The 18,661-nt window shown below is 32.0% G+C and overlaps 1 protein-coding gene across 1 annotated transcript in view; it reads left to right on the forward strand.

Moving 5' to 3' along the window:
- Nucleotides 1-6,678: 6,678 nt before the first annotated feature.
- Nucleotides 6,679-18,661, forward strand: part of LOC139524431 (tetraspanin-18-like) — a 29,501-nt gene continuing 17,518 nt past the window's right edge. The window contains exon 1 of the mRNA XM_071319207.1: nucleotides 6,679-6,800. Coding sequence (XP_071175308.1) covers nucleotides 6,741-6,800 — 60 coding nt within the window. The 5' untranslated portion in view covers nucleotides 6,679-6,740. The remainder of the gene's footprint in view (nucleotides 6,801-18,661) is intronic.

Below are 18,661 nucleotides of genomic sequence, written 5' to 3' on the forward strand. Positions count from 1 at the left end.
TGAGAGAGTAATAGTCGTATCAACATTTATACCAACCAATATGTTTGATAAGCCAGAAATGTGGGTCTCATTGGGGTCTAAGCGTGACGCGGGATTGCCGATTTTTTGTAAGCGTGACACGTGAAAGTCAAATTATTGTGGCGTGAAAACGGGAAATGAGGTCTTGGGGGACCCGGGAAATGACAAAAAAATGAGAATTGCTTACGTACATAGTGTAAGCGGGATACAGGAATCTGACAAAACAGTAAGCGGGATCTGGGATCGGAACCCCCCAATGAGACCCCCAGAAATGATGAAATGGCTCAATCAAAACATTGTTTCTAACATTATATTAAGATTGAATAGTTATCAATGATTTTTGTATTATTATTTTCTTATTCTTATTCATTTATATTTGTAAATACTTTTATAAAATGTATTTCAATTCAGATAACATACTTTAGTGTGTAAGAAGAGGGATAAAGTTTGGTTGTTTGTTCAGTGGACCATGAAATGATATGACCTTTTATAATTTTGTATAAGAAGTAACAGGAGAAGTGACATATATATACATTAGCTAAACGTAAACATAGTATTTCATTTTCATATATCAGACTTGGATTTGGATTCTATAATTTCTTTATGAGTTATTTCCCCTAGGGTAAGACATTGTTGTTCTTGTACTATGTTTTGTTCAGATGTAAATCTTGTAGTCTCACTTGAACTCCTTTTTTGTTTGGTTACTTAGGGAAAATATCAAAGTAAGGAGGTATATTTGTAATTTGTTCAAAAAGTTCATGTTGGATTATCTCCCATTTACCAAACCAAAAGTCAACTAAAAAGTTATTAACATGTAAAGTAGCAAATGCATTATAAACATGTACTTGCAAAATACACCAGGAGTTGGTTTCACCTAAAAACTTACAGTTAAGACTGATCTTTAGTCATGGACAATTTAGTATACTTATAGTCAATCTTATTCGTAAGTTTTTTTGTGAAACTGACCCCAGATCCTTAAGTATATGTTTAATTGCTTGTATCTTTTTTTCTTATAGGTAATGGAAAATGTTTCGCACTGAGTTATCTCCACTTTACTAGAAAAATCTTAAGTTAAAATAACTAAACTGTAAATCTGTTATATTCCTCTTGCATCTGCAAATATGGATGTCTGATAAGTCAAATAAGTAATTATGTTAAGTATCATGTCACTTCTCTAAACTTATCAGAGAGAAAAACAATACATGTAGTTATAACTAGCCAATCAAATTATCAAACAGGTAAAGAAGGATATCTGAGCTATCTTTCTTACAAGTCTATATTGAAATTGGGATCATGGTTCATTTAACTATCTAATGAAGCGTACTCACTAACGAAGTTCCATTGTAAATCAAAAAGATGTTTTTTGCATGCAAAAAAATTAAAACAACACTATGAATTTATTTCATCCAAAGTGCTTTTCTGGAAACATTTTGCCATCAGTTTTCTCTACTGCAAGAAAAAGGGAAAAGTTGAATTGTAATCATAATTTTTTTTGTCACAAAACCAAGTTAACAACTTCATTATAGTTCTTCATTGTATATTTTTACTTACATCAAATTGTGTTAAATACATAAAATATTTTTTCACCCGGTACTGATAAATGGTCAGAAAGTTATTTAGGTAGAATGTATATTCTCTAAATTGTTCAGTTGTACATGCAGATATTCCTGCTCACTAAGAGTTTAAGTGAGGGAGATAATACATAAAAAACCATCATATGCAACCGCATGGTTATGAGGGATATATAGGTTAATGATTATATTAAGGATGTACTTAGATGATCTAAGGTAAAATTAAATAAATCAAGAATTCAAAATTGATATTTAAGCTGGAAGAGTATTGGAAAAGATTCAAACTAAGCTAAAAATATTGATAGGTCATGGAGCTCCTTTTCGAGATATTTGATTTATAAAATATGGCGGGAAAAGGCTGACTCAGACTTTTACCTTAATTTTGCATTGATATTAATTGGGTCTCAAATCAAAAAAAAATCAAGAATCTGCTATTTTGAATTGTATTTTAATTTTTAATGATTTCTGAATATTTTCAAGTAATTTTGAAGTTCTTCATACTTAATATATAACATTGAAATTCTCTAAATTTGTTAAGAAATTAAGATACAGATTACATTCTCTTGGAAACACTTTTGGACAAAATATTTTGTATATTTATAAATAAAGATATGTATACAATATTGTGTTAGTTATATATAAATAGGAAAATGTTTTTAACATTTGCATATCAATTAGAATTCAAAGGCCCAATGGATACAAGGTTGAACACCCTCAACTCTGTTTCTAAATGACTAGGAGAGACAGTTTTTGTAGACTAAATGTTGGGGTTTCTTTCTGGGCATCATCAATAAAACTGGTCTCCATGATGCATGCTGTACAACCTTTTGTGGTAGCTGCAGCAAAGATAAAGTTCGAAGTTACTAAATTTAGACCGTATTATATACAGGAAAGTGATATCAGGATGCCCAATAAAAAATCCTGTATTATATTGCAATCTTACTCTGACACATATTTTATTATAGCAGGAAAATTGCTATTTAAGGTAGCAGAATGCAAAGATTTTTTTACTTCCAATCTCCAACCTTTAAAATGCTGTTACTTTTTTTAAAACTGCATATAAATTAATAAAAGAGGTATATATTGATAGATACAAGATTTATTTAAATGAGTGCACTATTGTTATGCAATCATTATGTAATCAATTATTATGCAATTAATGGCAACATTTTGGTCAGTTCACTTGAATGAATTTAGCTCTATCATCTCTATAACTATACAGGAAATTTTAACAAAATCTTAATCAACACAACTGGAGCTACAAAAGGGTGTCTCAAATTATCACTATCTTATTCCATTCTCTCACAAATCTGTTGTTAGTGTAACAATCCTTACCAAATAAAAGTAGAAAATGTTTGATTAAGTGTAAAATTTGATCGATACATTCTATCCAAAATCTGAGACATCCTTTTGTAGATAATGGCTCTAAAAACAACATATAGAAAAATCAACCCTCTCGAGGTATCCATGAAGAAGCTAATTTCAATTGAAAGTGGAAATTTCTTGTAAAATTTTGTAGTCACAGTTAACATCACAATTGATTACATAATTGTTGTATAATACTAATATTACATTAATTTGAAAGAGTAATTTGTTAGCTATCCATAAATACCACTTTTATAATTTTTCAAGCATTATAAAGAAAGTTACAGCGTTTTAAAACTGGGGAATTGGAGTTATACAAATTTGTATTGTTCTACCTTAAAAATATTAGAATACTGTCGAAGAATAAGGTTAAAGTTAATTAAATATATCAGTATTTGTTCAGGAAAGTGGTTTCCATAGACTGAATCAAAACTATAAGTGGTAAATACTTGGATTTAGTGCCACAAAAATATTGAGAGGAAGATCCTTATTAATTAATTATATTTGTTGATTTTGAAGGTCATTTGGTTTAAGGTCAAGGTTATAGTTGCTACAACATACACATTTGATGGACATTGACAACTGTAAAAAATCAATCCTTTATATAACATCTGTTTTCTTTTGAATACAAAGACTTTTATCGTGATTAAAGTAAACAATATTTAGCACACTCAAAGGGTGACTTGGATATATTCACCTTGGTCTTCGGCAGTGAAACCCTTGCTTAATTTGGACGTCTGTTTGGATGTGTGGGAAGTACTACTGATACATAGCCATGCCCCGTCGGAATTGCAAATTGGCATTGTGAAATTATGAACAGCACGAAGCTTGCAAAGCTCGATGAAAAAACTCCAACATAATGACATGAGCACGTCGAAGTTCAAATGACCAATAATACACTGCAGTCAGACATCAGATTAATCAGAGACATACATACATAATATGTATCCCAGGATTAATGACACGATCTTACACAAAGGAAGGGATTCGAGTTCAATGTACAATAGATAACATTTAAAAAAAAGATTGCGAAATTATATGGAAATGAAAAAAAGGTGTGCATTCGATTCGCCAGATTTTCAACAGGTTGATTTAATGTCGAATAACTTTGGACTATTAATATTACATAAGAAATTTAAGTCTCGTTTATCCAACATTTGATAGGATTAAGGGTCCTCTTAAGGACTGGCATCTTGATATTTACCTCTAATTCATTCTGTATCAGTTCCTTACTAAAATATCGTAAAAAGGGGTACATATGTAAAACATAAACAACATATATTTGTGTTGTTCTCTATAATGATTTTTTTATACGACCGCAAAAATTTTAATTTTTTGGTCGTATATTGCTATCACGTTGGCGTCGTCGTCGTCGTCGTCCGAATACTTTTAGTTTTCGCACTCTAACTTTAGTAAAAGTGAATAGAAATCAATGAAATTTTAACACAAGGTTTATGACCACAAAAGGAAGGTTGGGATTGATTTTTGGAGTTTTGGTCCCAACATTTTAGGAATTAGGGGCCAAAAAGGGCCCAAATAAGCATTTTCTTGGTTTTCGCACTATAACTTTAGTTTAAGTGAATAGAAATCTATGAAATTTTGACACAAGGTTTATGACCACAAAAGGAAGGTTGGGATTGATTTTGGGAGTTTTGGTTCCAACAGTTTAGGAATTAAGGGCCAAAAAAGGGCCCAAATAAGCATTATTCTTGGTTTTCGCACAATAACTTAAGTATAAGTAAATAGAAATCAATGAAATTTTAACACAAGGTTTATGACCACAAAAGGAAGGTTGGGATTGATTTTTGGAGTTGAGGTCACAATAGTTTATGAATTAGGGGCCAAAAAGGGGCCCAATAAGCATTATTTTTGGTTTTTGTACCATAACTTTAGTATAAGTAAATAGAAATCTATGAAATTTAAACACAAGGTTTATGACCATAAAAGGAAGGTTGGGTTTGATTTTGGGAGTTTTGGTCCTAACAGTTTTGGGAAAAGGGGCCCAAAGGGTCCAAAATTGAACTTTGTGTGATTTCATCAAAAATTAAATAATTGGGGTTCTTTGATATGCCGAATCTAACTATGTATGTAGATTCTTAATTTTTGGTCCCGTTTTCAAATTGGTCTACATTAAGGTCCAAAGGGTCCAAAATTAAACTTAGTTTGATTTTAACAAAAATTGAATCCTTGGGGTTCTTTATTTATACAATAAACAATGTATATTCACTTTTACTACCAACCAATCTTTACCATTCAGTGATAACAAGCACTTTATTTTACATTTTAATATTTTATGATGTATTTAAAAGAGTAGTTATTGTTGCAAACTCCATTAGAAATTTGAATTGATATCAGTTTTGGAAAAAGGGAAACGGGGATGTGAAAAAAAAGGGGGGGGTTTAAATTTTTCTCATTTCAGATTTCATAAATAAAAAGAAAATTTCTTCAAACATTTTTTTTAGAGGATTAATATTCAACAGCATAGTGAATTGCTCAAAAGCAAAAAAAAACTTTTAAGTTCATTAGACCACATTCATTCTGTGTCAGAAACCTATGCTGTGTCAACTATTTAATTTTAGATTTAAAAAGTTTGAAGAAGAAATCTTTAATTGATTTGTAAAATCTTGACATTTGATTTGTGTAAAAAAAACCAATGTAATGTCAAAAATTTGATCACAATCCAAATTCAGAGCTGTATCACGCTTGAATGTTTTGTCCATACTTGCCCCAACTGTTCAGGGTTCGACCTCTGCGGTCGTATAAAGCTGCGCCCTGCGGAGCACCTGGTTTTATTTACTGTTATTGGTTAGATATAATCATAAAATGTTTTATTAGTGTTTGCAATTACAAAATCAAAAAGTTATTCAACAATAATATTCCACAAATAAACCAGGCACATTCAACAGTTCCTCTTCAACTATGCAAATTTCATATAAAATTATCAAGAAGGAATCGAAAAAAACATGATTTTTTTATTGAAAATAACACGAAAAATCGAAATCATTTACTGAATGGATATTTTATTTTATCGTCTACCTTTTCGTTCTGTGAGTATATCATAAGAGCCGAAGTCAATTGTTCTGGCGTGCTGCCTTTAACATTTAGAATAGTCACTTGTAAATCTATTCATTTTTCTACGAAAAAGGGAAAATACAAATTAGGTACATCACGTCGTGAGCTGTAGGATGTTTAACTCGGATTTGGATTGGTGAATTGTGATGTGATTGTAAATAATAAATGATCTACCTTTTTATTTGCTCTCAACATGAATACTGAATAATAAACTATTTCGTTATTCATTATTGAATTTTGAATGATGAATAATGAATGATGGACGTATTTCAGCGCGATGTTAAATAACTAATAGACAACCAAGTGACATTATTCTGATTCTGAACCAACTAACATTTGCTACTACTCTGAAATCGGTTCAATTATAACCTTAGAGTCTATTAGCCGACCTAGAACTGAAACTCCAGGCTTCTGCATCGTCAAGACGGGCACGATACCGTGTACTACCAATATAAGAATAATGAATTTGCAGGTCATAACAATATAGAAATTATGAATTCCTGTGTCAATAAGACATCAGGTGTTAAATTTGATAAATATATCTTTCATTTTAAACAAAGTGTCTCTACACAATCGATTTACCTTTCCCAAATTTAATCTCCCGTATTGATACATTGACAATCATTATTTTCAATATTTGCAAAACCAAGACAATTATCTTTTGTTTACCACTGTTTACGACAAGCAGTAGATCATATCATTTTACCAAAAAACATGGACTGTATATCAAAATGTGGGCGAATACTACTTGTTGTTTTAAATATCATTTTTTTGGTAAGTACTTTAAAAGATGTCATTTTAATGCAGTTTTATGAGGTCCTCACAAAATTTATCATTTTTAGGTTACTCCTTTGTTGAATTCATCATGTTCACGCGTTTAATTTTATTGGTATTGGTACAACATGCCAAGCCTTCATGATCTGTATTCTTTTATGATAGCAAAAAGACAAACCCCGCTATACATAAATTTGAAACATTCCGTTCTTTAACCAGTAAACATTTCACCATGGGTCTCTACGCAGTGTTGCAACTATATACATTTCGATTTCCAAACAACATTATTTTTACATTAAGACTTAAACTATTATAGCTTTCTTTTATATATTTTACCCTTTATTGTATCAAACACCCAATAAAAAGCAGATAAAATAGATATCAGCAATGCAAAAAATGAACCACAGGTATGACTAGGTCTAACAAAATTATCCAAAGTCAATACAAACTAAAGTGAAAATAAGTGTTTCCTTTTACAACATATAAGCCAGAGGTGTTTTCCGCTTGTGGTATATTTTTATACTCTAAGGTTAAAATCAAACACAAGAAATCTTAAGAAAATCTTTTGAAAATAAAGAACTTTGTATTTTTGTAAGGATCTACAAACTATAAAGACACAATATGTATATATTTTAAGTCACTATTTGGTTGAATATAATAACATTGTTTATTGATGTGTTATTTACAAGATAAGATTATCAAACAGGAAATGACCATCATATTATTAACCTAAGACTTATTTACCAAACAAACATACGGGTAAAAATAGCCGAATAAAATATTATAAACATAATAACATGTGGTATGATTGCCGATACTTCAATTTTTCCTCAAGCCAAATGATGTAGAAGTAAGCAACTATAGGGAACCATCGGCCTTCAACAATGAGCAAATACCATTCCACATATCAAACTATTAAAGGCCCTGAAATAGCATATACAAATATTTAAACGAATAAACTTCCGGTCAGTGCGATGCATGTCAATCTGCTGGTATGAAACACTAGTAATGAATTCAGGCCTATACTCTAATATGAGTGACTGTAGATGATCGATTAAATCATTCCTGTAACGTCATGAACAGTTCAGGAAGACCATGCTTTGTTTATATAAAAATAAGAAGATGTGAAATGATTATCAATGAGACAACTATCGACAAGAGACCAAATGACACAGAAGTTGACAATTTATTAGTATTCGCTACGAAACTGGTGAAAAGCGAAACCGTGCTTTTTAACTTTTTTGGATTCGAGCGTCACTGATGAGTCTTTTGTAGACGAAACGCGCGTCTGGCGTAAGTACATAATTGTATCCTGGTATCTTTGATGAGTTTATTTACAACCACTGGGTCGATGCCACTGCTGACGGAGTTTTAATTCCCCGAGGGTATCACCAGCCCAGTAGTCAGCACTTCTGTGCTGACATGAATGATCATTGATATGGTCATATTTATAAATTAACTGTTTATAAAACATTTGAATTTTTGAAATACTAAGGCTTTTTTACCTCAGGAATAGTTTACCTTAGCTGTATTCGGCAAAACATTTAGGAATTGTGGTCATCAATGCTCTTCAACTTCGTACTATATTTTTTCTTTTTTTCTTTTTTTTTTGGATTCGAGCGTCACTGATGAGTCTTTTGAAGACGAAAAGCACGTCTGGCGTAAATACAAAATTTTATCCTGGTATTTATGATGAGTTTATTTTCATCCGTTTTCGTATGATACCGTCTTCATAATAAACTCTCAGACACTCTACGGGATGCGTGAAATGAGAGGTATTTTTTTTATATACCAGACATTTTTTTACGATTGTCTACGGATTGATATGCCCGTAAATAACTCGTTACAATCATAAACTGCTTACAACAACATAAAACCATTCGTAAACTGCTCGTACGGATACGTAAATGACTCGTTATTCTTTTATTGATACATATACATATATTACCGTTACAAATCGTGATACATAACATTCGTCACGGTTACTTTATGAATTGTTAACTGATTATTACGAGGGCTTACGTGTTTTTAACGATTTCGTTCTGTTCGTATAACGATGGCTTTAGGGATTGTTACGAGTTTATAGAAGCTCTACGAATAAATGCATAAACGTTACGTATTCGATTGTGTTGTTTACGAAGTGATTAAAGTTGCAATATCAAACAATTGATTTTTCAATAGTTATTATGTCATAGAAGTCGTTAGAGCTTGCAAATAGTCGTAATTAACTCTTTGTGAATTTGTGAGATTGGTATGACCGGACGAGAAGCATGCTAATTATTTGGACTATCATCTTTCTGACTTTAATTACTATATCTTTCAATTGTCATTTTTAGCTCAAATATTCCCACACAATTATCTTTGGTTTAAAATGTATGTTTCTACTAATCCGATAATGGACTTCGTATCTACGTGTCAAAGACAGTTTTTAGCAGATTATCTGAACAATGGACAATAATTGCTTAATCCCTAATTACATGTATTTCTTTGTCATTCTGTTTTATATACTTTTTAGAAATAATTTATATTCAGTTTTTGGATAGGTTCTTAAACCGTAAACACCGGACTCAATATTGTAACATCGTTTATATTCTAAAGACTTGTTGGATCGTTTATTAAATTGTTAAACTTTATACCGACTTGAATCTTCATTTTAATACCCAGCAAATAGTCTGGCTATACATGGTGTTTAGAGACTCGTGAGTGTTATCTTTTATAGATCAACACAATATTCCGTTACCTCCGCAGCCAAGCGAAATTTCCCCGAGGACAAATTACAGACAAGTGACTAGTTTACCCCAGAATTATTATATTTGGACAGTAATATCAATACAATGGATTATTACGGATATTCCTTAAGACCAGCATGGATGTGGAATTATATGCCGTATCGAGTTAATCCAGAAAGAAGAGAGTTTATCAGAATGTGTGGAAAATGTGGAAAGCAACATACCAACAAAAGTTTGTGTGCCGCAAGAAATTCAAAGTGCTTCAAATGTCAAAAACCAGGACATTTTGCTCGACAATGCCTCACTCGTGTTGGTCGAGTTAAAATTCATAAGAATGAACTTAAAACTGTTTCAATTTCGACACAAACGGAAAATTGTAACAATAAGAAATCAATTAAGAAAAAGGAAAGAGATTCTAAAAGACCTCAAGATTATTTTGATCGAAAACGGACACTTCAGGAACTTCCATTTAACAAAACCGGCAATACTGTCTTTATTTCAACTATCAATAGTGATTGTTTTCTAAGGGACCAAATTGAAACTTTAAAAACGCAATTGGGAGACGAAAGTTTCAACCATACGTCTACATTAATGGAATTGCAAGAAGAACAAGAAAACGTTCGGAAGCTTCGAAAAACAATTAAAAACCGAGACGCTAAAATAATCGAACTGGAAAACACGGTACAAAGATATGAGAAAGGACACGACAAAATAACAGACTATATCACTGAGATAAAAGTAGAAAAAGAAAATTGGAAATTACAGTGTAGTGATGTTTCAGAAATGTACAATGCAGTTAGAAAAAGTGAACTTGATTTAAAGGCAACTTGCAAAAATTACGAACATGAACTAGAACAATTGAAAAACAACACTCGAACAAATTCAGGAAATTATCATCAAAACAGGCGTAACTATCAATTCCGTGGAAGACGATATTAGTTATGAAAATTCAAATCCCGTGGACGTGATTCTAGACGAGAGGGGCAAATATGACCGGACGAGAAGCATGCTAATTATTTGGACTATCATCTTTCTGACTTTAATTACTATATCTTTCAATTGTCATTTTTAGCTCAAATATTCCCACACAATTATCTTTGGTTTAAAATGTATGTTTCTACTAATCCGATAATGGACTTCGTATCTACGTGTCAAAGACAGTTTTTAGCAGATTATCTGAACAATGGACAATAATTGCTTAATCCCTAATTACATGTATTTCTTTGTCATTCTGTTTTATATACTTTTTAGAAATAATTTATATTCAGTTTTTGGATAGGTTCTTAAACCGTAAACACCGGACTCAATATTGTAACATCGTTTATATTCTAAAGACTTGTTGGATCGTTTATTAAATTGTTAAACTTTATACCGACTTGAATCTTCATTTTAATACCCAGCAAATAGTCTGGCTATATTGGTAAGGACTGGTAAGACATTTGAGATGTCCGTATGTTAATTGTAGCAAGGCAACATTTATGTCCCTATTCAATATAGCATCATTTTCCAGTGGCAGTCCTAATTTCCCCGACCTTCTTCCCGGACGGCCTCTTTTACAGGGCTTAACGATTGTGTGTATTGTTTTATGTGTTATCGTCCTGAACATGTAGCATATCAGCCAATCGACATATCCTACTACAACAATCATATGACATCGAACGACGAAAGCAGTAATCTGTTTGACAGACGAAAAGAAAGAGCATCGAGAATAAACATTGCATTTATATTTTTTTTCTCGAGATATCAACCTATAAGTTAGGATTGGAAGAAACATACCATAAAACCGAATACCTAGTATACTACAATACACCATAAATTTACATATGAATACTTTTACAAATTGCGACTTAGACGAGAGATTTGTTTCATTGGCCCTCATACACCATCTCATATATTAGATGGTTATGCTTATGGTTATGGTTTTACGAATCAACACGATGCAGCAACATCTTAGATCTTACAAACTACGCATTTTGTTTACGTTGGACATAGATCAAACAAGGTACATGTATATCAGATCTCGATATAGTGAAATAAATCGAAATCAGCTGAACATCAGCAAAAACCTCTCTAGTTACCATTATATGCCAAAGTAACATTGGAGAATGCAAGAAATGACACCACAACCTCCCATCGCTCATTATAAGGTATGACAAGGGAAAACAATTAGGAAGAAAATATGTGAAAACAACCAAGAGTTAACATCGATTGCAGTGACTTAATAGACGAGTAAAACGGGATTAGAAGTTTAAATGAAAAAATAAATAAATCTGGAAACCATAACGATGCAGCAAAATACAAAAACCTTAAGATATATAACGAGAACTTCGACGTGCTTACTGTAGGGTATAGTCACACCACAACAGTATGACCAAAATGGCCTAAGAAATTGCAAGAAGCGTTTTCGACTTTCATCAAACACATACGATCGGATAATTATAGCGCCCTCCTATTAAATCGGAGATAATTTTCACAAATAATCAAAGGATAATGCCGACATTTGTCATTAAATGAATATAAAACACAAAAAGAATTCAAAGACAAGTGCATGATGGCGGGAAATTTTCCTAATATATATCTGACATAATGGACTCACCAAATTACTTAACAACTTAGGTGTACACAAAACTCATTGACCAGACAATTTAACACCTATAATCTTATAAGAACTGTCTGCTGAAATATCATCCATCCTAACGTTGATACACTAAAAGAGTTACACAATAACAAGAGAAATACTTCAGATATATTAGAAAATAGATTCGTTATTCATAATGCAATGCTCATATTTCATTATTTATATTATTTGTTGTCATTTACCCCCGACGATTCAATGATACAAACTGTTTGTAATTGTAAAACACATATTTACTTATTCACTGACGCTATTATATTTGTACATGTAAATTCTTTAAACTGTATTGCTTTTGAATAAACTACTAATATTATTAATCGTTCACAATACACATGCATTATCTATAGTTATTTTCATAATTAAAATATAGTTTTTGTAAAATTTACATATAAATTAGAAAATTTGCAAATGTCTGCTATAGTCAACGCACATTAATGTTATATACATTTTGAAATCTTAACATGATGCATATTTTCATTGATAAATAATCATGAATTGAAGCATGTGATGTTTAAAATTCTTCTGAAATGAAGTTAGGATAAACATATTAGTTTACAACGAAGCGTTATTTTCACATATCCTGATTTCAAATTATGAAAAACTTTGTGATAGAATATTTTTTCTACACTTTTCTTTTGTGTCAGTTCCCAGCTATACACATAAGTATCGCATTCGTCACAACTGCACGGCCGACACTCGGCTAACCGAGAGATTGGTCGGTTAATCTATATTGAGTATGCGGCTATATCGGCGGTTGGTCTGTTAATCGGGTTGGCTAAAGTCTGTTAATCAGGTGTTATCGAGAAAATCATTGAAACTTCATCATGTTTCATTGTATAACTTTCTAAATATATTTTCATCATAAAAAGTATTCATGTCTAACAAAACAATTCAATGTACTGAATTCAGTGGTGTAATTATTATTTTTCTAGCTTCGATGTACGATCTATAAAATGAAAAGGCGGGTTACTCATCAATAAATTTATACACATTTTACACACATAAAATGTACACAAAATGACACATTGGTTAAATTTACTAGCTTCAATATTTTGAACATCGAAACAAGAAAGGCATTATGTTTGTTAACCATATTGATATCATTGTGTGAAAAATCTACACGAAAATCTGTATTTTGGTGACATAAATCAATCTTTATTTAAAACCTGGTCTGTTAATGGGTCGGATGTATAAAACCCGGTCTGTTAATTGGTCTGTTAAGAGTTATGAATGGCAATAAAAGTATAATTTTATTGCTATATGGGGTGTTATCGGATCAAATGAGTAGGCTCAAGACGAGCGGATAAAATATACGAAAACAACACATGAGCAATGAAACATAACATATACGGAAACAACACATGAAATTGAAAATTGATAAAAATGGTTTCAAAAAGTGTAATATTAAAGTAATATTAATTTCATTCAAGAATGATCGCATATATCATGTTGATTCTGTTTAATTGCCATGAATGACACAAATTTGTCATCTACATTGATAACCAGTATATAAATCAGAGATAAACGTCGTAATGTAACTAAACATCAGTAAGTAAAATATATTGGGATGACAAAATATGAAAAACAAAGAAATAATAATGAGTAAGATAAATAAAATGTATAAAAAAATGACATAACAATTTAAAAAATACAGAAATAAACAATACCCCCAATCCGGACCCTCATGGTATACACGAGAATCTGGATGGAAACACAGAATATAGAATAATATATAAGGACAGTAGAGAGTGATACATTGCTAAAAACGAGAGAAAAATAATACTTGTTTAAGAATACACACATGACACACCGATGGCTGTTGAAACAGTAACGGATTGCGATGTACTTATATTGGTGACAAATTCTAGAAGTTTACATGCGGACAACTATGGTGGCAGGTTAATGCCATTTTCGCGTTTCGACTTCGCGATTTCGCCTTTTCGCGATTTCGCGTTTTCGCCCTATATAATATGAAAGGCGAAAATGCGAAATGGACTTCACCGGCCACCATAGACAACTGTAGTTTCTATTCTGCACTTATGTAGAAAGGAACTAAACGGAATGAAATGAATTGAACTTAAAATAACCAAATGTAGCTGCATTCGCTCCTTTCCGTTTACTTCTTTAGAGTGATTTGTAAACAGCATATAAATAAATAATAGAAGAAAAGAACCAATTGAAAGATGCTGACGAATTAGGGTTTAACGTCCAGTGACAAATATCGTGTTCATATGTGAACGAGAACACGCTATATGTACCCTGTGTTGTATTAGAAAGACACTTTCAGTCGGAATTGAGAACGTGCTACTTCGAACAGACACAAAAATTAAGGCTGTTTGAAAACGTCAATAAAAAATTTATGCATATTCTAGAGGCCAATCCATATCACGCTATATTGAAGTGACACACCCTTCAATAAAATGCAAAGAAAGTCAAAATAAAAATGCTCTTTCTAAGATACTGTGGCACCGTATTGTTCTATTTTGTTTACTCAGGAACATCTCATTCTTAAATTTTTCAAGGGGAAAATATAAAGGTAGCAAAATTATTGTCGTGGCTAAATAACTCTTAACTGACACAATTTCAATTGTCCAACCCATTAACAGACTTTATTCCCATAATTTTCACTAAAACGTGGTATTATTCACGTTATTTTACAATTATGACATATTTACTAATGTCAATTTACTTTTTAGAACCACAGTACTATTTTTTGTCCTTTAAATGATATCTTAATTTGTTTGTTTCGCCTTTTATTAAAAAAATTGCTATGCGTATAAGCATAAATACTACATACTTGTGCGACGCCTTTTAGTTTTACTGAAAACTGCGCAGACTAAGAAATGTTTTTACAAGTGCAAAATGTTCTATGGTAGATATTATTTTGTCAGACACTTTTCTTTTTATGATTTGGTTCTTATAACATGCCAAAAATATGTATATTTAATAGAGTTTAACATTAAATTAAGCGTTTTACTCTTAACAGACGTATAACCAACCCGATTAACAGACAAATCGCCCATATAGCCGCATACTCAATATAGATCAACCGACCAATCACTCGGTTAGCCGATTGTCGGCCGTGAACTGGGCTAACTCCGTACCTTCATCTATCGAGAGTAGCGGATACACCAGAGAATTGCCGATTGAGGAGTTGAGAGGTTGCCAAATTGTCATCTGTGAAATATGAAGGATCAAAACTGGAAAAATTTAAATTCTCGATTTATTGTAATATTATTATGGCTCACCATTTTGTTCATTTTCTCCATGGTAGCCGTTCTGCATAGTAATAAATGTTATTTATTTAGTTATAAGCAGCAGGTGTGACACATCAAAACAAAAAGAAAATGATGAAACCAACACATAAGAAATAAGCGAAGACGTTATCGCGACAAATGATAAACGAAATACAGCATCGCTTGAATAGGAATAGCTTAAAACGGTGCTTAAAGAAGCACATAGAAAAAATAACTGAGAAATATAAGAAAGATTGAAACGTAGGTTCCGTAGAAAAATAAGGAATCAAGTATGACCGACCCGGCCTTCGCTGTTTTAAAACCATTCTTATTTTCATCAATCGGATCAACACTGTTCTTTCTCTTATTCAATCTTTCAATTGCTACATAAAACAAGACTAGGCAAAGTCAAAAGTTGGTGTTGATCTCTGGTGCTTCGGAAGGACAAGCAACAATCGGTAATTCTCGGGTGAATCCGCTATTCTCCTGTCCGTTAAATGAAGGTACGGAATCGACCGAGTTGTGACGAATGTGAGATAAAGGTACGCAATCGGCCGAGTTGTGACGAATTGGGTAAGCAAATCCCGAATCTCGCATGTAACCAGTCGTATTGTTCATGGAAAGCACTAATTCGGTTATAAGTTTCATTCAGTGTTATCACAGTGGCGGAAAAGACGAAGGGAAGTTTTATGTTTGTATATGTTGGAATATTTAATCATAACATTATTTTCTTCGCGCGCTATCAAAATGACTCCATACAAAAACTGCTTATTGCTAAGATCCAGTAAGTTATGGCTATGTGAATTGGATTAATATATTCAAATTGTGCATGGGCCATGGCTAACCTTTAAAGTGCATGTTATAAATGTAGCAATTATGAATGTTGAAAGAAGAACCAATTCTTTTCTGTCAGTTTTTTATGAACTTCACTGTTTTGAATTTGCCTTTGAGTTCTGTAATTTTGTTATACCTTTTTCGTGATGTCCAATTGTTTTATACCGGTTATAATTGGACTTATTTTGTTTGTATTTAGCCATGTCTTTTTATAAGAGAACATTGTGCATGAATTTTTTTCACAAGAGCGTTGTAATGGGTTGTTATTTGATGTTTTTTAATTTTGTTTTAGTTCGGTTGCTGTTCGGTTAGTCTTACCTTTTGGAACTATCTTTCGGTAGGTCAAATGTTGCTTACATGACATTCGTGACGAAAGTCGTTACATTGTGTTGAACTGAATTACAGGAAGGAAATTCGGGAATAACCTTTTTTTCGCATATTTACCAAATAATTAAACCCAGCTAATTAAAAGTCAGGTTGAGAAACCACACATGGCATGCTATCTTCAGAATAAAGATGCATGCTGATTAAAGAATTCCAATCGGCAGTTTGAGAATTTAAAAACAAGTCTATTCATTTAGAGTTTTAGATTTAATACATACTTATACTATCTAGTTATTTCTTATATTTGAAGTAAATACATAGTATTCCGAAAAAAAGTTTTCCTTAGACACAGAACAAACATTTGTTGTGATTACGCCGGATATGTATGTAAATACAGGTTTCTTACTTAACAAATAACCACAAGTAGCAAGCCATGACGCTATCTTTGAATTGTTGCTTTTCATGTCTCTTAGTATACACAGTTAATCCCTATTATCGATTTGTAAGACTCTCACCAAGAGATAGACAATCATACAAGTATATGATTTGTGATATATCAAAGTATTAGAAATATCGAATTTACATCAAAGTTTTAATGATTTAGTCTGAAGTATACAATATTTGTTCCTGTATGTTACAGTAGTGAGATAAGAGAAAGTAAAAATGTCGAATAACAAATGATAAATCATTGGTTTATAAAGGCGATAAAAATATGGGGACAAACAATTGGTGAAATTTTAAATTTTTGGTTATGAATATGGTTTGCACTCAACAATACTAAACCGAATTATCTAGTCGTTATAATTTGCTGCACTACGATGACTCGCGAGTGGTAGTGGCGACCATGGAGATCGATTATGATTCTATCTTAAGGATAACTTTTTATGTATTTTTTTGGAAGTTCCACAAAGTACGAGTGCTATTGTACATTGTCACAATAACCCGATTATTTATGAACGTTTACCGCGTGTAATTGTGTATTCCAATCAAAGCACGAATTCGGAAAAGAAAATATGTATAATCTAATATAAGCATGTAATTTGTTAATATTATACTGAAATAAAGTACATAAGAGTTAAAAGGATAGTTCACAACTAAACTTAACTTTTATATGTCCTGGTTTAGAATTGTGAATTGCTTTGTTACTGAACATTTTCTCTGCATTTTACCTTTGTGTCATTTCCGAACGGTGTCTTGGCTACGAATTTGTTGTCTAGGAAAAATACGAAATGCAAAAAATTAAATTCATGACTTGTTGCAAGATTTTTACCATATTGAAAAAGGACTTGAAGACGAAATTGCGTCCAATAAATAATTCAAGAAGATATTTAAAGAAGCACATAAGAGAAATAACTAAAAAATATAAGAATAATTGCAATGCATGTTCCATAGAAAAACAAGGAATCAACTACGGCCGGCCCGTACTTCGCTTTTTTAAAAAGTTTCTTATTTTGAACAATCCGTTCAACACTTTTCTTCCTCTTATTCAATCTTGCAATTAAATAATTCATTATATATCCTAAGTTTTTGTCATTTTCGAGATAGAAGTATTTTGCACTGACGATAGTGCCAATCACAATTGTTCCACTGATTCCAATATGAGCTACCATTACTATCAACAACACGGACATGGGTTTTGAAGCAGTCGGAATGGAACCTGATGCAAGAGTTAAAAATATTGTGTACGACAGTAGAAGAGTCACTGACAAAGACACGCGTTCTCCAGATTCGACCGGAAGTACAAATACCAGAGGATTCAATAACGAAAATAAAAGAGTTGGTTCAATGATCATTATTGTGAAATATAATGGTTCGCGAGTAATCGTAAGTTCCAGGTAAAATAGACTGTACACATTATTATATATAACAGTTCTTGTAGAATATTCTTCCAGTTTCCAGTCCGAATGTGGTGTAAAAAAGCTCAATTGAGCAATGTCAGAAAGAGAGTTTAGTGTCAACAGATGTGCATAGAACCCCCATGGAATAAAAATGAGAGTGCATGTTTGTCTGTCAAATGGGAGTTTTGATATATCAGTTTGACATTTAGCATTTAGAATTCCACCAGGGTTGTAAGCTACTTGTCCTGTGTATAAAATAATAACC

Source organism: Mytilus edulis, chromosome 5, assembly GCF_963676685.1.
Source record: "Mytilus edulis chromosome 5, xbMytEdul2.2, whole genome shotgun sequence".
In the NCBI taxonomy this organism is placed as follows: domain Eukaryota; kingdom Metazoa; phylum Mollusca; class Bivalvia; order Mytilida; family Mytilidae; genus Mytilus; species Mytilus edulis.